Source organism: Camelus dromedarius, chromosome 6 (assembly GCF_036321535.1).
Source record: "Camelus dromedarius isolate mCamDro1 chromosome 6, mCamDro1.pat, whole genome shotgun sequence".
Lineage (NCBI taxonomy): Eukaryota > Metazoa > Chordata > Mammalia > Artiodactyla > Camelidae > Camelus > Camelus dromedarius.
Genome location: NC_087441.1, coordinates 30,569,026 through 30,595,230, shown reverse-complemented (window position 1 = coordinate 30,595,230; position 26,205 = coordinate 30,569,026). Strand labels below are relative to the sequence as shown.

The 26,205-nt window shown below is 38.8% G+C and overlaps 1 protein-coding gene across 6 annotated transcripts in view; it reads right to left on the bottom strand.

Moving 5' to 3' along the window:
- The window catches only part of PTPRK (protein tyrosine phosphatase receptor type K), a 510,378-nt gene extending 486,595 nt beyond the window's left edge, over positions 1 to 23,783 (bottom strand). For all 6 annotated transcript variants that reach the window (XM_064486707.1, XM_010988633.3, XM_010988634.3 and 3 more), the window contains exon 1: positions 23,447 to 23,783. In XM_064486707.1, coding sequence (XP_064342777.1) covers positions 23,447 to 23,543 — 97 coding nt within the window. In that variant the 5' untranslated portion in view covers positions 23,544 to 23,783. The remainder of the gene's footprint in view (positions 1 to 23,446) is intronic.
- Between the last annotated feature and the right edge of the window lie 2,422 nt (positions 23,784 to 26,205).

The window sequence follows — 26,205 nt, the reverse complement described above, 5'->3', positions numbered from 1 at the left end:
TCTAAGTCCCACCTTCCAAACACCTCTCCCGCCTGTCCACTCTCCCACTCTAGCCTCATCCAACCGCTATCATCCCTCAGACTACAAAGATGTCCTCCTAACTGGTCTCCTCAAAGTCCACATGGCCTTATCCAAACCGTTTTTCATACTGTGCTCAGAGTGATCCTTATAAAGTGGAAATCTGATCATGTCTTTCTCCCACTTTGGTTGTCCTTTTTCCTTATGACAAAATCCTCACAATTATTTACAGCCAAGCTCCTCTTCCCAGTCTCCTCTCCAATGGTGGTGGGCTTCTGTCAGTTGCTACAACACATCATCTTCTCTCCAGACTCCCCGAGCCTTCACGAAGGTTGTGCTCTTTGCCTAGAATCTCCTGCCCAGCTTTCCTCATGTCAAGAATTTCTGTTCAATCTTTGGTTCTCAATGACCCCAAGGCAAGGGCAATCTTCCTGAGAGTACTTCTCCTTATATTTCTCCATATACTTCTTTACAGAACTTTACAAACTTATGATTACTTAATTATGTTTAAGTATCTGTTTAACATCTGTCTACCCGAGACTGTAAGGACCATGATTAGAGGTCCATGATGTAAAGGACTGTGTTCTCAGTCCCTAAAGCATGCTATAGCCAAGGCGCTCAATGTATATTTAAAAATTCATTGAATGTCCTTTAAAATCTTGGGAGAAGAAGCAGGCCTAACGAGGAAGTCTCATCTTAGATTCTAACAATTAGATAGATGGAAAAAACATCTTCTTAAATCTTAAGGTTGAAAAGTAGGTCAGACAAAGAAGGAGTTAGTCCTAAAACCCTGTCTGGTAGTAAAGTGAAAACAAAGAAAATCAATTATAAAATTCTTCCTATGATTATTATGTATTTCATCTATAAAAGATTTTATCACATACTTTATATCTTAACAGTTTCTCACTAAATGCTGAACATATAGTTAGTATTTAACCAATGATTTTTTTAATATAAAATATTAAGCCAAAATAAAGTAATTTAAATTTAATTTAGGGCGTGGGATTTGAGATCAGGTCAAGATTTGATCCTAACATGGTATTGTCCTGAAAGATCAGAAAGACAGAAATCTTTGAAATAATGCCACTTCCTTCATCTTGACCATTAATAACAACATACACAGCCTTTAAAATTACTACCATCCTGTGCTATTCATTATCTCCTAAATGAATAAATACTGTACAAAACAACTTTCACTGCTTCTGAATTTATAGGAAGCATAAATGTTACACAAGGCATGATAATGGTCTAATGATGATACAATGTGACATTTTCTGATGTGGCTTGTGGAACTGCTCTCATTTTATAATAAAATTCTTTATAAACAGCGGAGATGATAGTTTCCCTCAGAAATCTTTACTCAAAATATTTTTATAGTGCTTGGCATCACAGTAAACTAAAGAAGGCCAGGGTGGCTCTGAGATCAGTAAAAAACATTATGGGTAACAAACATTAGATTACTTATAAACTAAAAAGGATAACATCCAAACAGGGTAACAAAATGACTCGATGCCATAATCCTCCCACATATACAACAGCATGGGACTCATCACTTATAAAGCTGCCTTATGTTAATTGTCCAAATTGGAGATGACTGTATTCTATACTGCCGGCAGTTAAGTAAGCTTTCACTTCAGAGGTACAAAAACATATGTAAGTGCTATCAGTAACAGAACAGTAATCTTAATAGTTTTAAGCTGCCAAAGAACAAGGGAAATTAATAATGTTAGTAAACTCCCTTTTAAAATATTTTAACTTAATTAGCCCTGGTGCTACACTGAAAAAATACTTTTAACACAAAGTAGACAGAAATAAAATTGCTGTAAATACTTGAGTTTTTAAATCTTGCTTTGAAATGAGCAAATGTAAAAATTTCACCCTTAAACAAGTAAACATCAAAAATGAGTCGTACACTAAATACCTTGGCTTTCCTGTTTTTCTGAATCCTTCCCATTCCCCCTCCTTTATTTCTTACTCAACCACTCTCTCCCAGGATTAATTCATGCACATTTTGAAGAGACCTGTTCTCTTAGTTTAGATCCAAAGTTTAAGTCATTATCACTTATCAGAAGGGTTTTTTTTTCTTCCCTTTCTATTAGATGTAGCTAACATATAAAACAGTAAAATCTCATTAACTGGAGGTGGGTATGAGGCGATTCTGTGAATCAGTTTAAAATCTGAATTGCTAAACACTTTAAAAGACTTTTTTTTTTAACTTTAAAATATTTTTTTTCTAACAGTAAGAGTTTCTTAACATGTTAACTAACATAAGTCCTCCAGAGAATTTTTCTCATGAATAGGTATGGATGCTTTGTTATTAGCATACTGTTTATATCTGAAGTGTGAAAAGTAAAAACAATTAGTTCTCTTAGGAACTGTAAATAAATCCCCTGAAACTGTAGTCATCCTATTTCCTTAACACTTTCTTCTTCGTCAGGTTGTTAAAAGATAAATCACAGCCTCACTTGCTTTCCAAGGATCCTAATTTCCAAAGTGCAAACGAACAGTTTCCCGATTACAAACAGGTGGTCTTAACCTGAGCTCCTGGATGGGGAGGAGCCTGTAGCCTGTGCAGGGGCCCAGGGAATCCACATTTGGGGAATTTCCTTGAGATATCTCAGCATTTGGGAGTATGGGGGCTCTTCCTGCCCACTTAAACTAACCACCTCCCTCCAACCCACTAGGAGACAGTTACTCAGCTCAATAAACAACACTTGGCAAAGAGCCTTCCTCCACCTAATTTGCATCCCAATACCCTCCTATGCTTTCAGTAGGGCTAGACTAAGGGGTTGCTGGAGAAGAGGCATCAATGCTCCTCTGTCCAGAGAGCTGCCTGTTCCTCTAAATGTTGAGAAGTATGTTTAATGATGATCATTTTCCTAACCCTAAGCCTCAGGATGTATACTGAATCATAAGGTTACTCCATATTGATGTGAAAATACAAAATACATATGTCTCAATCATTATATCCTGAAAGAAGGCCACAGAATAAATATGGAATAAAAATGTGTATCTTAGAGAGATGTTTGACCAAATGGCCACATAGCTAGAAAGATAGATGATTGAGGGAAGGGAGGAGAGAGAGAGACCGAGAGAGAAAGAAAGAGTGAAACAGTGAAGAAGGAGACAGAGACAGAAGAACAGAAGACAGACAGCAGACCACTAGCTACTTTGCTGGCTACTTCTATTTATTAAAATACCTTCACTCAAAAGTTTTACAATCAATGGGAGGTTTGTCTTTGTTTTTTGTTCCATTATTGTTTTTCTAAAAGTCTTGGATATATTTTTATTTAGAACTTTTTAGATGTTCCACTGAATATCACCATTGGTATTTCAAATTTTTGTTGAAAATCAAGTTTAATTTAGTGTTATTTTTCTTTTAAAACCAAGGTGCAGGTTTATTTGAAGATAAATGTGAATAATGAGCCTTGTACAGGTATGTCCAAAGTACATTTGCCTTCTGCTTTTTTATCAAGAGTAACACCAAAATAGGAAACATAAATATGAATAAAAACCATAGATGCCTTATTTACAACATCTTGTCATAAACAAGAAACAAAAAATCATAAAAAGTACTCACCAAGAGTGATCTCTACTCATGAAGCAATGAATTGTAGACTTCTGAGTTTGAAAAATATCTTATTAGGTATTTAAATCCAACTATCTCTAGTCAAACCTGGTAGTCAATTAAGTGAAAAGCATAGAGCAAGTTACTGTAATAATAATGTCTACATGGGTACAGCTCCTTTAAGGTTGGAAAAGCATATTCTCATGAATTGCCTTATTTGATCCTTACAACCCTGTAAAGAGTTAGGGTGCTCATGGCAGCATTATCCCCAAACTGAGGTTAAGGAAGGAGTCCTAGGTAAGTCAAATCAGTCATTTACCCAATCAAGCAACCCCTGTGCTGTTTACAGTCCATCAGAAGTGCCACAACATAATAGCTAAAGGATATCCTTGGAGTCTATAAACCATTGATCTGGGATGCATCCTAGACCTTGGATTACTTCATTGGAATGTAGTGAGCACTATATGACAAAGTATAGCGGCTTTCCCACGTTTTGGTCAGACCCACAGAGAGAAATTCATTTCACACTCTGACTCAGTACACTGAAACATAAAGATACATAAAAATCTATTTAAGTAAAGCCAAAGTTTTCTGAAAACAATATTCTCTCTGTGAGATGCATACTTATTTTGATTATATGTTATTATATTCTCTATTTCATTTTTTTAAAAACTAGTTGCTGTCAACTAAATTGAATTTGGTACCCACAAAATGGGTGACCACATGCATTTTGAAAATACTGGGCTGAGGCTTATAAATTCTTAGTTAAGTGACAGACCTAGTAAACACTAAAATGTCAGTTACTGAAAATAATATTTTTAAAGTAAATGTTATAATAGGTTAGTGGACCTAAACATTAAAAAAGGATATATATTTTGCCCTTGAATTAACAGTCTAGACAAGATATGTAAACAGCCCAGGGAAACACACACTAAAGGCTGCAGTTACGGACACAGAATCAGGTAAAATCCTGATCCTCAGGTAAGATCATTGTTGTGTCGTGTCATCAGTCTTTGGTGAAAAGTGGCTAAATATAGTGAGAAATGAATTACAGATCTTGATCAAGACCTGCTGAATAAACAGTGTTGAGATACAAAAATACAAAGTAGAAGCTGTTTTTCAAAAACACATGCTCTCAAATGGGTTGTCCCAGGCAATACAATCACGTGAACTAACTCAAATTGTACGGGAGGGAGTCTTTCATTTTAGTCACTGTGACCACTACTGGTAAGCTTTCCAGCCTTATGGACTACAATGTACCTAGCATAATTAAATCTCTGATTCTGTTTAGCTAATTCAGTCATCGTTGCAAATATCAATTAATAGCTAGAGTACTATAGGAATAAAGATAAGAGATTGACTTTAAATTCTACTGATCCCAGGTTATACAGCAGAAATTGATTTTATAAAGTAAATCCCTGAGGGTTTATATTAACATATACCCCTTTCCCATAACCATATAAGCACAGAAAATAAAATGTCAGTCACTTTTGCACTGCAGGCATACCTCGTTTTATTGCACTTTGCTTTACTGTGCTTTGCAGAAAATGCGTTTTTACAACGTGAAGGTTTGTGGCAACCCTGCCTTGAGCAACAGCATTTACTCACTTTGTGACAATGTGTCACATTTTGATAATTCTGATAATATTTCAGAATTCTACAGTATTATTGCATTTGTTATGGTGATCTGCTTTCAGTGACCCCTGATGTTACTACTACAACTCAATGAATGCGCAGATGATAGCATTTTTTTAGCAATAAAGTTAATTTCTTTAATATTTGCAACCAGTTGTGTTGCTTTTTTAAAATTTCTTTTGTTTGGATTTTTTTTTTATTTTGGGGGTCTTTTTTTAGGGAGGGGTGTGTGTGTGTGTGTTTAATAGAGGTACTGGGGATTAAGCCCAGGATCTCGTGCATGCCAAGCACACACTCTAACACCAAGCTATACTCTCCCTCAAATAAATTATTTTTTAATTAATGCATACACGTTGCTTTTTTAAGACATAATGCTATTGCACACTTAATAGATGACAGTGTGGTGTAAACATAACTTTTATATGCACTGGGACACCAAAAACTTCATGTGACTCTTCATTATTGTGATGTTCCCTTTATTGCATTGATCTGGAACCAAAGCCACAATATCTCTGAGGTGTGCCTGTACGTGTTCATTAATACTAAATAACATTTATCTGTCTTTTCCCACTTGGCTTCTTCAAGGAAGAGAGACCATTAATTGAGAAAAATTAAAATCTATATTTTGTTTTGAACAGACTGGGAAAATTCTGCTATGAAATCTAGTTTCAAATTGTAAACTTTGGAATGATTCCAAATTCTTGAAATTGTTCTTATATGAGGGAAGATAGATTTTTCTTCCCAAGTATGAGATGAAATATTTTATATAAAATATAGAGAGAAAAATCATACAGGGAAATCTGTTTTGCCAAAATAAGTCACTTGGGCACTGTCAGCATTTCATCATATATTAGCAAACTCAGTGAACACATACACACTCTCCTACAAAAAGGGAAAAAACATACATACACAACATAGTCACAATCTGCCATATTTACAATCTCTACAAGCTGCAAAAATACCTTGCAATATACTCTGGAGTATGCATATCTTACTTTTAGATACTAACTTCCTTCTGGGCAGAGCCTACCAAAGGCATATGGGGCACAGGAATTTTCCTTTAACACTGCAGGCTTAATCTACAGGACATTTTTTTAGAACATGGATTATTGTTGTTTTATAGAAGTAAATGTATAAGAGCGTATGTTAAACATTTCACTTGTATGTGACATTGGTAGAGGTTAAATAAAGAAAAAAATGTTTAAATCAAGTAAAATAACCAGAAGTAACTTAAGCTAACTGTATAAGTCAGTGGAAAATAACAATAAAATATCATTAAACCAAATAAATTCAAGACAAGAAATACATACTTTACATAAAAATGGTAATTTTGAAGATGTTAATTTCATATACATCCAAAAAAAAAACCCATCAAAACAATAATGTATAGCAGAATGCGACGCAGACCCATTCACTTTCACTGACATTTTCATTCTTCCAATATTTCTGAATATTGCAAATGTGAGGTGCTTTTGTGGGCCACAGAGGCATGTTATTACAAGGATTATATAATAATTTCCAAGTTATATTGGCTGGAAATCCACTACCTACTGTGTAATATTCTGGAAAAGATGGTGCTTAACATGAAAATGTACATAATTCAAATGTATTGAAAAGCTTACTCTTCAAGTAGACTTAGCAGGACTCTAAGTTAACAGTCCTTAAGGAGAGCTTGACTACTAACATCAACACCTACAACCAAAGATATTCACCCTGTATGGTGAGGAAACTTGAGTTAAGCAGAAAGACAGTCTTCTTGGTACTTTTCCTAAGATAAGGCTCCACAGTGGATGCTCCAAAGCCTCTGACATCAGCATTCTGTATCTGTGAATCCAAACCTTGCCGATAACCAAATTCTCACTAATGGGTTTCAAGGTGGACTAGCCTTTCTCACACTAAATTCTGATCTTTGGGAAGAGTGTTCTAGAAAGACCCCGTAATTAAAGTGGAGAGGAGTCACTCACTGGGCCCCTCACACCCATATCCAAGCTTATAATGCACTGAGTGATATGCTAGAGCAAGCCCATACCAGCACCTGACAGTCATTTACTAAAATTTTCAGCAATTTTTGTGAGCTGGTTGTTAGTCACAGCCACTGGAAACATTAAATTATAGAAACTTACATTTGAATACAGAGATATTAACTCAAAACTCATCATTTCCCAATTATTTTGTTATATTTTACTATTACTCTTTTATGTCCTGTTATGTTTTGAGGTTACTTACTTCTCTTGTATCTGTAGGGTAGAAATGCTATATAGTGCTGTGCAACTATGCACCTCTTCCCAACTTGTGTTCGGTGACATCACATCAGTAATTTGTAATAAGCCATAGTGGGGAGTATTTACATGGTGGAAACTGGCAAATGCTAAAACTTGAACTTTGGTGGGGTTTTTTTGTGTGTTCTGGAATCAACTGTTAAACATTTACCATCATCACCACTACTCCCTCCTTTTTCCATGAGCATTGTGTGCCCATTCTTGGGAATTTTGCCATGGATGGCATTCTGATCCAGAAAGGCCTAACTAGTCACCCCAGGAGTGATGACTGTCCTTTCCCCATGTCCTGATGGTCTTTTCCCCATGTCCCTCTCTCACTGTACCTTCCACTCTGATTGGTAACATTTATTTCTAGACCACACTACTTGTCTGTAGGACCTTTTTTATCTTTTTGACCTCTGGGCTAAACACACTACCTGGCACCCAAGGGTCAGGCACTAAATGCCTGGTGAACTGAACTGAGTTAACATGAGAGAACTGAGACAAGCTCTGCTACGCACATCTCAGTGGATGAAGAGACTACTAGCTCACCAGCTTCCCTAGCTGGGATCCCAATCAATCCTATGAACACACATAGCACTGCTATCTGCCCCAGCAAGGTATTGCCAAAAGGAACGTGCTAATAATTTAGACTAGTATCTCCAATTTTAACAAGCTCAAAAGGATATTATATTTGACATGCTGTCATAAAAGATTAAGTCTACTGCCATAATGTACAGAATAGATATATCCTTTTTGTCACTGCTCACATAAAGGACAATGCTTGGTGTAGCTGAAATCCCAACAATAGATGGGGGTGTCAACAACAGTAAGTCTCCACCTCAACAGAAACCTCTTACTACTTTCAAGCCATAAGCACCTGAAAAATTAAATGCTGATATGACATCCTGCCCCTTCCTTCTCTCCTCATCTTTACTTGACTATATTTGAAAGCAACATGAGACACTCTTAATAAAATCCAATGCTCTTCTAAAATGTATTGGCAACTGGGGAAGTATGTGGTATAATTACGAATTAGGGATGGGGATGGATGGAGTGCTTCTACCTACTGCTATCCTGACTCCAAACTGCGAGCAAACTGCCAAGAGACCAAGAAAGATCCTAAATGGATCACTCCACTGAACAGCACATACCTGTGGGAAACCCAAACTGCCCTATGGGTTCTAGTACCTAAACTAAAGGAGTAAACAACATCTCTCGAAAGCAATTCCCAGGCCTTACCTAGGATCTGCATTCCTGATCATAATGGACCAGAAAAGACACAGTCCACTCTGCAGAATCAAACAGACTTTGCCTTAAGAGCAAGGAGACAAAACAAGAAGTTTCTATTGACTAGCACAGGGAACTAATTTCAATATCTTGTAGTAACCTATAATGAAAAAGAATATGAAAACAAATATATGTATATATGACTGAAACATTATGCTGTACACCAGAAATTGACACATTGTAAACTGATTATATTTCAATTAAAAAAAAACTATGAAATACTTAGGAATAAACTAGAAATACATAAGACCTTAGTGTAAAAAATAATTAAATTGTATTGAAAGTCAAAAAAAAAAAAAAAAAAGCACGGAGACAGAGCACCTAGTTCTTCAAGAGATATCTGCTCTAACACTTCCTGGTCATGGGTTTCTCCAAATCCCTCATATAGAAGGATTGCAAGCCACAGTCTGAACCACACTAGTTAGAACTTATTGTTCCTATACATACTATTATATTAAAGTATACTGTCTATTATATAGTGTTTTCATTCCATACATAGGTCTGCCATTCTCAATCTTCTGATTCAATACCTTATATGTTATGAAATATAGAGGATCCATCAGCTTTCCAAATAACTGGGTCATGATTCTGGAGCACAGAACAAACAGTCCAGGTACATATCCCTTCTTTCGAATGGATCCATATTTAAGATCACACGTGCTGCAGAAGTTTGTTTTATAATGCTCCTTTTTATTAAGACATGAACCTGACCAAATAGTGTACCAAAATGACACCATCTTAAGAAACTTACCTTGTAAATGGAGAGGAGCTTATGAAGGCACCTGCTGCCACCAGAATCTCAAAGACCCCTGTCAGTAGGAGCATCCAGTCAGGATACAAAATTGCACTATTATAGTAAACTGGATATTATAAGAGCTTCTATTTTAGTGAGATTCAAGCCTGCAGTGCAAAGAGCTTCTCTGATTAGAAAGTTGACAGGAATATTTAATTATATCATCTGGAGAGCAAATATTTTCACAGGTATAACCCATGGAAAAGGGAAGTTTGTTTCAGTTAAAGTTAGAAGAGATGCAGTAAGAAGGTGAAAGGGTCTAAGAAATCTGAAGCTTGAATTGGACATGCAATCCTTGTTCAAGTTTAAAAAGGCTTTCCTCCACACTGACTTGCCAAAGTGAGCTCTGCAAGTGAGCTAAGAGTTGTCAAAAGTTCAACCAGCCCCATGCAGAACTCTAAAATGGCTTTGCCCCCATTGACAATGATTGAAAAAGCCTGGGGTTTTAAAAGGATTTGAAACTACCTGGGCTAAGGACGATTAAATATCAACAGCAATCTTCAAAAAGAAAACAAAAAACGTTATCTAGAATTCATAGGTAAATAGCTGTTCTAAATGCCAGTACCGCACTTACTTACCAAGTGTCAAATGCAAATGAAGCAGTACACATATCCTTTTCTATACCCTTTAGGGAAACAACATTCTTTAGGAGCTAAGGAGGCCTCCCTTATCTCTGCTTAATTCTAATGATCTCATTTCTAAATCCAAGTGCTGCTCCCAGGCAGGATTTTAGTCTCACTGAGATGGACACTTCTTGAAGTGGTATAGATCTCACTCCTCAATTTTCTGGTCAATTCCCACTTTAATCCTATTCCCAAATTAGAATTTTCATATTTTAACTGAGATTAAATCTCTCCAGGGGGTAAGCAGTTTCACCAATGCCCCATATTCCCCACCTCCTCCAAGCTCCCTAAAAAATGTTAAACATATTTTCCAAAGATTGTTTCAGGTATTTTATACCAAAAACTTGATCCTTTTCACACATTCACTCTAGCTTCCCCACTCATGACTTTTACAGGTGTTTTTGTTTGTTTATTTTTGCCACTCATTCTAAGATTTTGATCCTTAGGAATCAATGTAAATTTGCCTCTTGTTTTCATAAACATTGAATTATATTCTTTATAGTGCTTGCTGTGGTCTTTGTTAATCCGCATACGAGTTGATCTATTTCAGGCAGCCTGTTACCTACTCTCTGCTGGTTTTATATTAAAGTGAAAGATAATGCAGTTAGACATTTTAAAAGATAACAGCATGGTATCAAGATATTCTGCAAACAGTGTTTAATTTAGTCCAGTAATAATGATGATGATAGTAATAAAAGCGAAAGTGGATGAATTTTATTAGAGCACCAGGCACTCTTTTAAGCACCTTAACTCAGTATTCCTCAGAACAAACATCCGAGATGGGTACTTGAATCATCCCATTTTACCAGATGTGGTAAAATCAACCACATTTTAAGGAATGTGGTTGGGTCACATAGTGAAAAAATGTGGGAAAGTATTCACACTTAGACAGTCAGTTCCTAAAAGTCTGTGATCTTAAATATTATGCTATCTTTCTGTGAGTACCCTTTACTTAAACATGAAAAGGGCACAAAATATTAGTGACTTAACTAAAACAAAACAGCTTTCTAAATTTCTATTTTTGAATCTTGGGTCTATGTAATTTGGCAATTTTGATTTTGCTTAGGAAAAATTCACACATCTCCAAAATCACTTTTCTCCTTAATTCACCAACTACAAGTCCAGTGGGCCTCCTTTAATACAGATGTTCAGAATCTCCATGTCCTAGTAGGTCAATGGGTGTATTTAAATGACAATACTGTCACCCTCTTCAAAACCCTTCAAAATGACTGACCTAAGCACCAGGAATAGAATTTGCTTTGCTTTTAGGATGCAGGGGCAGGGCAGGAACAGGCGAGGGGGGAGGGTGAGGGTCAAGGTCTACCCTCATTCCTGGGTGCCTCTCTGGATCCCTCCCCTCTCTGGTAGCAGGTGGCTCACTACTCAGGACATCGTGCTCCACTGAAGCAGCAGAGAGGGGACAGATCAGAGTCCAGGCACCTGCAGCAGGTGATAAGCAGTTGTAGGTCACGGCCAGTACGAATCTGCAGCCGAAAAACCAGGGCCTCTGTGCACAAATGTTCAGGTTATGAAGACACATTTATGTACACATTTATGTCCACTATGAGGATGCCCCCCAATCTTCCTCATCCTGCCCCCAAATGGAGTATAAGTGAGCTTCCAGAAAACATTCTCTCTCCTCTGCCCGACTTGTTTATGCTTCCAATTACTCAACTTCTGGGAAATTCCACTTAGAGGAATTTCACTATCGTTGTGGCCTATCTTTGCATAATTCTTTTTTGGTAGGCTTCTTTCTAGCTTTCTGTCTGCAGAGTCAAGGATACGGAAAGACTGCTGACACATTGCATTGTCCGTCAAGTTCTAAAGTGGACCAGCAAATTGTGAGAGACAGACTGAGCTTTGAGACTTGCCAAGCCACCAGGGTACAGTCAGTCACAAAACAGCCACAGGCTTGACCCGTGAATCACTAAATGGGGAGCTATGTGAAGATTACATTCCTTAATTGTCGCAAAAGTCACATCTGCTCCCACCAGCACACCCAGGCCCTGCGACGGCGCAGACACATAGCAGACACTCAAAAGAAATGTGTTGTGGAAGAATAAACAAGCCTTAAGCGAGGCAAACCTTAATAACATGCTCTCGCCAATTAGGCAGACCAGCTCTGATAACAACAGCATTTTTAATCTCTTCACGAAAATATTCAAAAAGAAAAACTGGACGTACAACTTGCTATATATGAGCACAGTCCTTCAAACATAAGTTTAAAAACTATCAGTAACAATATTTTATAATCACATAATCTTTATTAACATATCTGGTGAAAATATAAAAACTTTTAGCATTACAGAGTAAAAGTTACATATATATAAAATGAAATATGGTAAGTGAAAATGAATTTGGGAGGCTACGTTTCATGATATATAACAAAATTACTCACTGTTCACAAGTGCCTTACAGACTTCTCTGGCACACCACTTTCCCCAAACACTGAGATAAGTAAACAACTTAGATCGTAACGCATAACTTGTACAAATATACAAAGCATCTATTGTTTTTATTTTCATCTTCACCATGTATTCTGTGCCTTCATCAACAATGATTTCTTTATTATCCAAGTTTATATTCACAACTAAAATAATTTACATTTTATGGTACTTTCCAATTATAGCAGTACTTTCACATATATTACTCATTTTACCTTTAAAAGTCTCCTACTGAGTAACTAAAGATATTAAAATCACTCTTCAGTGTAACAGTCCCATTTTAGTGATCAGGAAATTAAGGTCAAGCAGAAAGGACTTACTTCCAAACCTCACAGCCAGAAAGTGACACAACTAAGACTGGAACTGTCTTACAGCTGCCCAACGTTCTGTGCACAAAAATGTTTTATATATAGATCTCCAAAGTATCCAAAGAATCCTTCTGCTCTCTCTCTGAAGCAGGTCACTGCTACGCTCTTCACCTCATATATTCCCTAAGTACTCAAATGTGAGTTTAGTTAAAGGTGCAAAAATGGGTGAAGACTAGGTAGCACTCTGCTTCAACCCACCACGTTGTTAGGCAACTTATCACAAACTTCATCATTCAAGAGTCACAGTTATCACACCTGATAAGGATATAATAAGGGGTAAAAAAGAGCCACAGAGAACAGGCAACACACATGGAAGACAATAATAATTCATTAAGATCTTTAAGATAACAGAAAAAAGTGTGTGAAAATAGACCTCCAGTAACGGAAGCACAGTGAACAGACAGCAATCAGTAAGCTTCCTCCACAACCATCGTCTTCACCCCTCAGTGCCAGGCCAGCTGCCCTTGCCAAAGAACGGCCAACACCGATGGCAGAAGTGCCCAGGGCTGACATTGCTCTAAACTGGCACAGCCACGCTGGGCCCGAGCCTCAGTCACATCCAACTTTAGGCCTCCTATCTAACACAGGCCAGATAGACAATTCTCTCCTTGTGAGATAAGGAGGCTAAGCAAACAGCTACTACTTCTCTATATTTTATTCATTATTCAGTACCTTGTCATAGCAACTCTGTGGAACAGTCCATGTTTTCAGATATGCATTATACAGCTAGGCAGCAGAGGTGAGAAGACCAAAATTATAAACAAGTTCACCGTCACTTCCTGAGTTTTTCAAAATTTGTTTCCAAAGTGAAGAGTCACTAGGTTTTATTTCTCTGAATTAGCATCATTTACCCAGCTTAGCTTATCCTTTGGCATCCATTAAAAATAAATAAATGTATACATGCAAATACCTGTTCAAGCATGTATATATATAAATAAATCCTGCAGGATAACTGAAAAACAGGCAGTTATCTAAATGCTCTCTTTCTCTCATAGACATACTAATTATTATCACCTCATACTTGGATTACTATTCTGAGCAAAGCCAAATCAGGTTTGCCTTTGGAAACATTGTTTTTAGAACTTCAGAATACAAACCAAAATAATTAAAGAAAATCTTAAATAATAGGTATCTATATAAATTACCATTAAGCAAAAACAATGCATATGTTGTAACAATAGTGACCAAAAAAAAAAATCAAAATCTTGAGTTTGATTTTGACCTCAAGTTCTTCCAAGTTATGTGACTTTGGGCAAGTTATATCAAATCAAGTGATGTTAATTTAAAAGGTCCCTTTTAGCACTCAAAATTCTGTCACATTTGAACACTAGACTTATTCAATACTGAGGCAAAGAGGATACAATCATGAAAATAATAAAATGCATGCTTAAAAGTAGGGCTTAAAGACCAAAAAAGAAATGCTCCCTAAACTATGAACAGCTGATTTGCAATGCACACAAACCTACCACAAATGGATTGCCTCTCTCTCCTCTCTTCCTCCTCCACTCCCTTCCCCTTAGAGACTAAGGCTTAGACCATCACGTATTCCTGATGTTACCATCTACTGGTACAGAGCAGAGAACCATCAGATCCAACTATGTTCCCCCACCACCAACTTTCACCACCTCCCTCAGAAGGATTATAATCACACACACAGGTGCACCCTTCTCTTTGATTTTACTGCTCACGCCTTATTTAATTCTATCTCAAGCAACTACACTGAGATTTGGCTACTTTTCTAGAATCCACTCCTCTATCTGCTGACAACCTCTGATTTGATCCACATTCCACTCCCCTCAATCAGTCCAGATGACCTCTTGGGGGATGCAGGGCTGAGCCCAGAATCCTAGGAAACTAAGACAATCAGCATACTTCTCCTCAGGGGCTGGATATATGATTCACTGAATCCAACCCTAGTGAACCTCAGGGCCTTTTCAGGTGCCCAGCAGATAGTTTACATTTTCCTAATGGACCAGAATCTGGGAGCTGCCGATGCTACCTTGCCTCTATGTGGAGCCAAGAACGAAGCTTCTGGAGCACCCAAAGCTAAACGGAGCAGGCAGGTAAAGACCGTATCTCAATGGAATTGTGTGAACTCCTAAGTAAAGCTCCACCTGAATTGTCAGTTAGAAGTGACAATAAATTCCCCTTTTGTTGCAGCCAGTCTAGGTTGCATTTTCTGCCACTATGTAACCCAAAAAAACGTCTAATTGCTACATCTGTATATATATCCAATAATGAATCCCGGCTATGTTAGTTCGTCACACTGTCATCTGTGGCAATTTATTACTTAACCTCTCTTGGCCTCAGTTTGCAAAATGGAGATGATTCCAATCTTAAAATATCATGGTGAGGATTTTAAGTGATGCAGAACACTGATCATAAGGCCTGGCAGGTCGCAGGCACTTAGTAAATAGCAACTCCTATTGTTGTTTCTGCAACTGCTTTGGGGAAATCTCCCCCCTCGGATGTGTGAGGGAATAAACGAACCTAATTATTGCTGACAGGAATAAAAATTGAACTAGTACAAAAGTCAATCTCTAGAATTTGGCATAAAATTAGAAAAAGTAACAAATCAGAGAACTTCACACTCTAAAGCTCTCCAACAAGTATGGAAGTAACTATCAGGCTTTCTCTCCATCACTAACTTCTCCTCTAACACTGATCTGTCCAAAATTAAACCTCTTCCTTTGAACAGTAGTGTCTAAAACAAGTAAATGTGGAGTCCTTGATTTGCAGTTTATTCATTAATCCAGCAACTATTTAAACCAATATTGTATTTAAAACAATACAGGTGAAGCAGACTTTCATTTACAGTATAAAACATGTAGAGAAGTCTGCTGTGTACTGCCCCAAACTCCAGCTCCTAATATTACAATACAACCAACTATTATCGGTAAACGCTAATTTATATCGCTTGTTTTTCATTAGTTTCTGCCATAACCATGTCATTATGCCAGTATTTTCTGTGTCGCTAGTGAATGGCAAAAACAAATAGAGCAGTCGTGATTTAATCAGGGACTTCACTGTTGAAACAGCCAGCAAAAGTAGATACATTTAGAATAGTAAATGGATAGCAAAACATTCTTACAGGCTCATTAATAAGAAGGCAATTAGGTCTTCTGGGAAAATTCATTTTCTAAAAGAATGCTAAAGCAAGCTATAAAATGCAAGTAAAACTGTGTTTTGACGTGAATAGTGTACACTGTCTATTACATCATAATTTTTCTCTTGAGAAAACTGACAAGAATCTGTGTTCTTAAATATGAGCACAAAAGATAATAAAAGAACACTAGTGATATTTAATGTATTCTACCTAACTTCCATTCATTAAATCTGACTATCCTATAAATGAGCTCCTTATTACAAAGCTACTTAAATTACACTTAGAAGAAAAAGAGAAATATAAAACAAGAAACTGCTGCTACTAGTTAAAAAAAAAAGAGGGAATATCATTTTCTATAGGAACATGGCAATATGCTAAGTAAAAATGATTGGCATATATCATGTTTGGTTCTTCAGATAATATGTTTACCTCTAAATATCCTTATATAATATGTTCACAACCAAAACTATGTAGCCTTATTTTTATTCTCTTGTGAAATATTTCTTTCCAAATTGTCTGAGGATTCTTTAAAAAAAAAAAAAAACCTGAACAGTACTGTTGTTTTCATGCGCCTGGGGTGTTATATTATAATTAAGTAAATACTCACCAGAAATGTAAATCCAGGGAAATTTGTTTCATGTTGTAATTAATTCTTTGACAATACTCTTACAATTCTATAACAAAGTGCACGTGGCAAATCTTTTCAAGCTGAGCTTTCTTTGTCCTAGGGCAATGTTTCTCATAAATTAAATGTTCAAGCAAATCACCTGGGGATATTATTAAAATGCGGATTCTGAATCAGTAGGTCTTAGGTGGGCTCCGACACATGATCACAAACAAGATCATTCCAAATTCCCAGGTGATGTTGATGCTGCTGGTCCATCGACCATAATTCAAGTAACAAAATGCTAGGGCACCTTGCAGTTGACGAATCCAATGACCACAAAGCAATTAGCCATCAGCCCTTAAGTGGGCAGTGAGGGCGCTAGAAAGGCTTCCTCTCCACTCTCAAATTTGTTGAACGACCTAAGTCAAATCACATCAAGGAGCTCTGGCCAGTCTGCCACTTAACCAGCTGCTAGGTCAACCCATCGCCCAGTAAGGATTAGGGGAATTTCTGTAGCTGATCAGCTGCTGCCTGGGCAGGGTTTGGAGAATCAGCCTACAAGCAGCTGGTTAAGGAGCAGGCTGCACTGGGAAGGGTTATATAAATAGACACCAATCTGGAGGAAGGTTTCTTATTTCCTCCTTTAAAGTACAATATAGTATAGTACAGTATCTTAGATACTATATAGTCCATTTACTTTTCCATTTCAGTTTCTTCATCTATGAATAGACAAAACAATTATGTATTTTCAATACCCTTTCCAGAATATAAATATAGACGTTTGATTCCCTCTGTAGATGTCCTTAAGTTTCCTTCTCACCTGAACCTTTGGAGACAATGAAGTTCTATCACTGTTAAGATATGTGTGTATGTATGTGTGTGTGTGTCTGTATTCACACACACACACACACACACAAATACATATTTACATAGTTCAGCTTTCTCAACAAAATAAATGCAAAGAATAACTCTAGACACTATTTCATTTGGCTTTATTTCTGAGTTCCTCTTGAAAATAATTCCTAGAAGGACACCTGTAAAAGGATTCAGCCAGCATTGCTCTGTTCATCACTTTTATTTCAACAGAGCTCTATCCATAATCATATAAAGTGGAAACACGGATTATTTCATTCAGGGCTACTTAATTTGCTCCTAAAACAACTGTAAGTGACAAAATAAGCCACTTGTAATTTTTATGGATTATCAACACACAGAGGAGAATGCCAAAAAATTCAAACCGGAGTTAAGTGGGGAAATGGCAATGTTCCACAACAGGATCAATGTGACTCTTAGATCTTAAGCCGAACATTTTCCCAGGAGCTCAACAATCCACAAACCTCACAAAACTAACTTTTTTAATTGCGTAAGGTCAGTTTTTATTACTAAAATACTAGCTACAAATCAAAAGAATTCCCACAAGAATATTGCAAGAAAATAAACATACCTTTCCCAACAGAATCTTCATGGAACTAATAAAACCCTTTATGTGAAACTATGTTTCTTTAAGAGCATTTTTTCATAAAAACACATTTCCGCTAAGATGGAGTTTGAAGTTTGTAAACTATCTACCTCCAGACTTCTCACTGATATCACACATTCAAACATAACTTCTAAAGTTTTCCAAAGCCCAGTTATATGTAACATATCTCACTTCTCAAAATAACAGGCAGTATGGCACTCAAATTTTTTTTCTATCCCCATTTACAAAAAGGAACTCAAATTCTCTCTTCCAGAGATATACAAGCACAAATATTCTATGACATTAAAAGATTACTTCATGGATTTACAAGTTTATATATATAAAAATTAGCTTGATTGATGTCAAATACCAGTTTAACATCATGAACTGATAAAACACCATCATTCAGAACTATGACAAACAGTGTGAGTTTTGATGAAAAGAAAAAAAAAGTCATGTTCAAAAGCAATTATAACCTTTTTTAGGCAAAATGAAACACCATTTGATAAAGGAACACAAGGCAGACACATGATCAAAGGGTAAAGTCTGAGAGGAATACACAGAGGGAAGTTTTTACATCCACAGAATAAGAAATGAATGTGCTTGGACAAAGGCAAAGGCTGATTCCAATAAACAAATCAAAAATAGGGCTTTTTTTCCCTCTTTCAAAAATTAAATAAAAGATCAAACACGCGCACACACACACACACACACACACACACACAGTGTTCTTTGTTTTGTCTTTAGGAACAATCTGTGAACTCCCTTGATGTTTCCTGCTCTCAATCTTCCAGCATTCCTCTTCCTGCCCTCCGTGAGGAGCAAGCAGAGGAAATGGGAAGAGCACCAGGCAGATGAGGACAGCATTTTCCATGCCTCGGAGAAGCAGATCCACATTTAGCATGACTTACACTGTCCCTAATATCACTTTGAGCAGACCTAGAACACAGCACTTCAAAAGCATTATCAGGCAATGACCTAGTTTCTCTATATAGGACCCTATCACATGAATTAAATATTTGTTAAAGGCCATAAAAACGTGTAGTAAACCATCACTGCCAGAAATATGAGATTAAGTGGGAGGACTGGCGTTTGCTCTGGGTAATGGTTGAATTGTATTTCCAATTTTTAAGAACATGACCAGCACCAAAAGATATTTGGCGAAAACAAAAAGGCTGTGATTTTGTGTATGTGCATGTGGGGCTTTGTGGTTGCCAGAGGGGAGTGGGAAGGAGTGTGGGAGAGGGGCAGAGTGGCAGAGGGGTTGATTTATTTTTCAAATTCACATTTATGAATACAAAGAGAAGAGCTGTCAGCAGCACACTGCCAAAGCCCAAAAAGCAGCCAGACCTGCCTCTTCCCGTCTTGGTTGGCCAGACACAATACGACATCCCGCAATCTAGGAAAACCAACAGAGGCAGATATATGGAGACAAGTGAGAGAAAAACCAGTCCTGGAAATGTCTGGTTACACATTACTACTAGTTTAGGATTTGGAGTTCCAATGAATTGAGGGATGGAGAGATTCTGGCCAATCAAAACCAGAAAACCAACAGGGAAAGCTTTAAAAAGCTGTCTCCGATGTATCTTCCTAGTAGATAATAAATATAGGAGAAATTTAATTCACCTACAGAGACACCAAGGAGTGAGACTCTGGGAAAGTGGCACTGCTTAGATGAGCTGCAAGGTTGTAAGGGATCAAGTGAGTGAATGCTTACAGTGTGACATGCCAAGAACTATATCCAAGGCAGGATCTGGAGTTGCATTTCCAGGCTCACATCATACTAGAGAGACAATAGTCCCTCTCTAGGTCACTGGTAAGACTGCATCTAAAAAGCTGCATATTTTTCTCCCACTGAGATGGAAAAGTAGAACAATCAAGAGTTGAACAGACAGCTAAAGAAAATGACTAAAAATAAGTTTTTCCTATGGTTAGAATACTATGAATGTTAACAGTGACTCTTCTACAGGTTTAGTTCAAGTAAGGATTTACACGGGGTAAGTAAAAAACAAAACAAAAAAATTTAAAGGAAAATGTTTCTCACTGTGCTGATAAAATTATGGTCTGGCCAATCTAGGATATTTATGTTTAACAATGATTAAAATGAATGACTGGTGGAGTGACACACACACACACACACACACACACACAAATCCTGAACAGCCTGCTTACTAGGAGAGAGTGTGGGAGCAAGGAAAGACCGCAAGGCACTTAGCTACCTTAATGTATGATGATTACACCCCAGATAGTTGCATAATGCTTGACAATTTACAGTGTCAGTTCACATAAACTAAACCATTCTCATAAAAACCATGTAGAAAGGTCAGAATGGGTATTATTATCCCCATTTTACAGATGAGAAAGCTGAGTCTCCAAATTACCTCACCTGTGACTGGTTTTGTCCTAATACAGAAAACTTCCTCACATTATGATACCAAGAGATAACAACCACACAACCCAGCAAACAAACTTCAGTACATCTTTCTGCTTCTATGCTTCAACTTCCCCACGTATAATAGAGATTTGACACAGCTGTCATTTTCAGTGAACAATTAAACTGAAACAATATAAGTTGAGATTCATAGGAAGTTCTGGAAATTCAGATTTTAAAGAGGCTCACCATGCAGAATTTTTACACTTTACCTCTAAAAGCTAAGAAAAAAGTCGCAAGTGATGCAAATGTTCTTAAAACTGTGGTTTAAACAAAGTAGACTGGATGAGTACATGACATATCAAAGATCCAACAATCTGCAGCCTTTCAAATTTTGCTTTTGAAGCTTACTACATTTAGGAACCACATAATATCTGAAAGTGGTAAATTGGCCTAAAGAGCATGATTTTTAAAACATTTAACAGGTTATTTTAAAATTCTGAACATGTATTTGTTTTATACTTTTAAAGCATTTTTATTTAAATTTCTCAAAAGAAATGAAACGCAAGAAAAAAAATGCAAGAAAAATACACCTCCAATCTGTGATTCCATGTCTTTGCAACACTCTGACTGCCATAAAATATCATGACAGTAGAATAACAAATGACAGGATAGGCAGAAAATGGAAATTTCTACAAAACAAACTTTTAATTTATGGAGAAAGGCAGATTCATAATCTAAACTGTGGGAATAAAAGGCATTCATTTCTGGATATCTATCTATCTATCTCCTGAATGGCAAAACATTTGAGATACAGTCCTGCCAGAATTGCATTGATTAGAACTGCACACTCTTTTAATTAAATATAAAATAAAGTCAAGTGTTTTGCTTTGTCACTAAAGAAAAGCCAGGCATATTTTGTTAAATTACTTAGAACTGGATGTCTAAGAACACAACTGTTCATTAGAGATATCTGAACTCTAGGGATCAGGAAAGCTAATCTGCATTCTGCTAGAGGAAATTTAATATTTACTTGCTCATTAAGGGGTAAATAACATTTGAAAAGAGAAAAAGAAAAGTTTCTTTACTGATGAAAATATATCCATCAGCTGTGGAGACATTAATAGTTGCAACTCTTGAATACATGTAAATTTAATCATGCAACTAGTAGAATTCCAACTTTCAATTAACAAACTACATGCCTTTTCAAGCATAAGTTCTCCGTGTAGTGACAAACACTGTGCAGAAATCAATACCCCCCCCTCCTCACTTGCCTCACTTCATGTCTTATATCAAGCACGCTTCCAATAGTAAAGGGCATTATGTGTCAGAGATGCATGCTGTAATGCTTGCTCCAGAAAGAATTAAAATTAAGCTATCGGATCATCCATTGCACAGAGCTGTTGTCCTCTGCATACATCACCTAGACACATAACTTTTCCTCTACTCGCTGAATTTTATAATCTGCCTCAGTGCATAGCACGTGCTGCCACCTGAATTTGTTGTCTAACTTTTTTTTAAAGAGTTCTAACCGGGGAAAGACGACGGAATGTAAATAAACATTACTCCGGAAAACAACTATTTGAATTTATTCCCAGGAAACCAGGTAGCCACAACAACGAGAGAAGCTGACAAGTGCAAAGTAAGTTGGTTCTCTGCGTCCTGTGGCCTCAGCCAGGATAGCGGCTGTCGCTTCCCCAGTGTTCTCCAGCACCCCTCGGCCACCTCTCCGTCTCCATCTGCACTGCGAACCAAGGCAGCAGATGCGCTAGCCAGCCAAGCTGAGCTGGGTGGGCTGGCAAGAAAAGTTGTCAGGACCAGCGGGAGGCAGACGATCTGCCGGGAGCCTGCTCCCCAGCATCCACCTGGTGAAACTTCAGAGCCCCCAGAGGAGGGAACGAAAGAAGCAACCGACAGGAAGGATGACAAAACTGGAAGGGAATGGAGGACAGGACTGGGAAAGACGGGTTTTACGGACTTTTATAAGTGGTTTTACTAGAACCCAAAGGGCTAACAGGCGAGACCGCACCGCACGCCTCCTTTTGGGTTCTCCAGGCCGGCGGCAGTCGTTTGCAGCCCCCATCACCCAGGCTGGCTCCGGGAGGAGCTGGGCCAGTTTCTCGGTGGCTATGCCGGGGGAGCGGGCTCCCACACCGCGGGTCAGGCTTCCGCGACCCGCAGCCCAAATCTCGCTGCCCAGGACGGCTCGGCCTGGATCCTCAGAATCGTGTTTCAAAACGTCTTACGGGCTCCGCCAGCACACACACGGAACCTACTCAGCGCAGTGCCCTAACCCACAGGGCAAATCTAGGAGCAGCCCAACGCTGGGGGAGGGACGGGGAAGTAGTTAGACAATAGTCAGAGGTTATTCCCGGGACAAAAAGCACCTGGCAAAGCGCGCCGGGGTCAGTCCCTTCGAGTCTCCACATTTCTGACAATGGCTTCCCGGGGAAATTTTCTTTGAACGTTCTAGTAGCAGAAAGCAACAAGCCCGCACTATAAGCAAGAGTAGCCGTCCTCACAGTCGTAACCACTTTTTCTTTCTCTCTACCCCGGCGTCGTGCAGCTTGCGCGGGACGCCGAGGCAACCAGTTTCCCAAGAAAAGCACTGTCTCGCACACTCCCGCACAGCCCTGCCCGCCTGCGCGCCGAGCGAGCCTCCACCAGGAACAATGGGTCGCAAAGATCAAAGTTACCTGCACCAGTGGCTCCCAGCCCAGTACCCCGCGTCCCACCTGGCACAAAGTCTGGGGACATCACTCCTTGTGCTCGATACCCCCGCCCCGGGCCGCGAAAGTTCCCCCCTAAACCCTTGCCCCCGGCCCTAGAGAGGAGCCGGCTCCACTCCTGGGGAGCTCCGGGCTGGGGGCATTCGTCGGGGCTCCGGACGCCCCCCGGCCACTCACCTGCGGAGAACTGGCCTTGGGCCGACCCCAGGAAAGGCCAAGGGGAAAGGAGCAAGAGCGCCACAAAAGCAGGCAGCGCCGTCGCCGCTGTATCCATGTCGACTTTGGGAGAACTTTCAAGCCGCTTTGCAAAGAGCTGCTGGGGGATTGCAGCGAAATCCCAGGCCGAGGGGACGGTCGGGCCTGACGGGGTGACAGCAGGGAGTCGACAGCCGACCGCCCGCCCGCACTTTTTCTTTCCCCGCGGTCGCCAAACTACCTCTGGGGCGCCAGCGTCGCCCGCGTCGCCGGCCGGCCGCGGCGGCAGCTCTCCATGCTCGGCGGAGGCTGCTCCTGTTAGTCAAGAGTTACTTTGCTAGGGGAGGGACGGGGGCGGAGCCGGGGGTGACGTCGCCCCGCGGGCTCCTGGCGCTTCTGAGGAATGCAGGCTCAGGCGCGGCACCGCCGCCGCCTCCTGCCGGAGAGACGCGCGCCAACCCCGGCCGCGCGCGCACCGCGCTCAGCGCCGCCTTTGTTCGCCGCCGGAGCCCTGCCGCCCGCCGCTGCTCGAGAGCAGCAGGCGGGAAAGGGGGCCTCACGCCGTTGGCTGCCCTACTCCAGAAACGGCAGTTTGACATGCGACAGTTGGGTAAGCAGTGTGGCCGGACCCCAAAAGACGATCGCAGAGAAACCCTGCCGCCTGAGCAGAGGCGCCCTGCGTTTCTGTGCCCAAGGCGGATGTCCCGCCAGAGCGGCGGCCGGTAGGAAGAGGGAGTGTAGAAGCGCCCAGATAAAACACCCACCTGCTTTGCAAACTCTCTGTTCCCTATTCATGTAATACAGAGTAAGACATCCCACCCCCGTTGAAAACTTATTGTTCCTTCTTCATATAAAAATAAAACTTGAACCAAAATAAACGTTCAGTAACTTTCCAGCGTGAACAGCTGGCATGTCTTCTTTCTGGTTTGTCATTTGCTGAATATTTGGATTTATTCTCTGCTTCATTGACTTTGCTTGTTGTTCTGAAACCTTCCGGCCTCCTTCCACTTCTTCCCGCAGGAAGAACCCAGGAGCTGGGCTTATGATCCTTGCCTTTCAGTAGGTCTGCGGGAGTAGGGTAGGTTTTTTGATTTGTTTTTAATACCTAAGAGGTATTTAAGAAACAGAAGTATTTAACAAAAGAACTTTACGCCGACAATGAAAACAGCAACGAATGATTTCATCCGGAGGAAAATAATGCTATGACAGTGAAGTATTTTCCAGTTTGCTACTTCAGCAGCTTGAAGTGGTTTCACCATATGCCACGTTTACTTGCTTCTGTGAAAAGACAGTATAGTGAATACTTTATTCATTTTGTAGAATAGCAAGTAAAATAGATATGAATAAACAATTTTTATTCAGAATTTTGACGTCACATATACAATTCCCAGAACAATAGAATCTCTTGATTGGCATGTGTCAGTTACTCAGACGTCTTTAGCCTTTGTAAATCAACACAATGGACATTCAATGTAATATAACATTTACACAATTTACCAAGACACATATTCAGATTAATTAACAATTTACCAGGACACATAATCAATTAATAAATGGTATTAATGACCAGGCTTATGATAGAACTGGTTATATATATGTATATTATATATTGTGATATATATATACACACAGATTTATAATCAGCAAGGCTAATTCTGACTTTAAAAATTTGATAAGGATAGATGCTTGATTAAACATAACTGGGAGTCTTAAAGCTGGCTTATTAGCACACTAACTAGCTGAACACTTGTCAGTTCATCATAGTTAAGGTCATTCTTCCTTAGACTACAATGTAGAATTTTTTTTTAACTCACTGACTTATAACTGTTAACATATCACTATTTCTACTTCTTTGATTGGGGAACATTACTAAATCCTAAGTAACAAAAAAAAAATGGAAGGACATATGTTTTCCTTTTAAAGGACTAGGCGGAACTTTGTAAACTTAGCAGCAGTATGTCTCAGGAAAAACAAACAAAATCTCACCATACATATAGTAATTAATGTGTTCTGTTCCTGAGAGATGAAGGAAGTTCATGACTTGTTAGGTTTACTTGTTTATAAACACACAGAAGTCTTGTTCAAAATTGACATGCAGTGCCAGGGCAAAGTGGGCACAGTTCTAGCTTGCCCATTCCTTGGGTCAACTCACAGAAGATTCCTTTTACTTTCTCTGGGAAATAATAACAATACAGGTAATGTTTGCAGAGTGCTTTCAGCATGCTAGGCACTGACTTAAGATATATCATGTCTCATTGAGACATTTAAGTGTACAATGTTGAGTTCAGACAACAATCCTATGACATTGGTACAATTATTACTCCCATTTGACAAACGAGGAAACAAGTTTAGAGATTAAATAATTTGCCCAACAGCACATATAAGGGTAAGAAGTAGGGGAGGGGAAACAAAGAGGGACAAGGAAACTCTCAAAAGGAATCAACAAACTAGCAAAGATGACTTCTCACTAAAAGTCAAAGAAATGCATTAAAACTTTTGGACAAGTAAATCAGTGTTTTTTGTCCTTATTTGCCACTAATGCTGGCCACAATATCTAATGCTGGCCATAGTGTACTGAAATCATTTGAGTAGAGAGTATGTGTGGCTTCCACATAGTACTTGGCAAATATTGAGAATTTACTAGGTCTTTATTTGAAAGAATGGATGAATGTATCAATCAAATAGAAGTATAAATTTGACATAACAGAAAAAAATTGTCAACATATGTTAAAAATCACTAA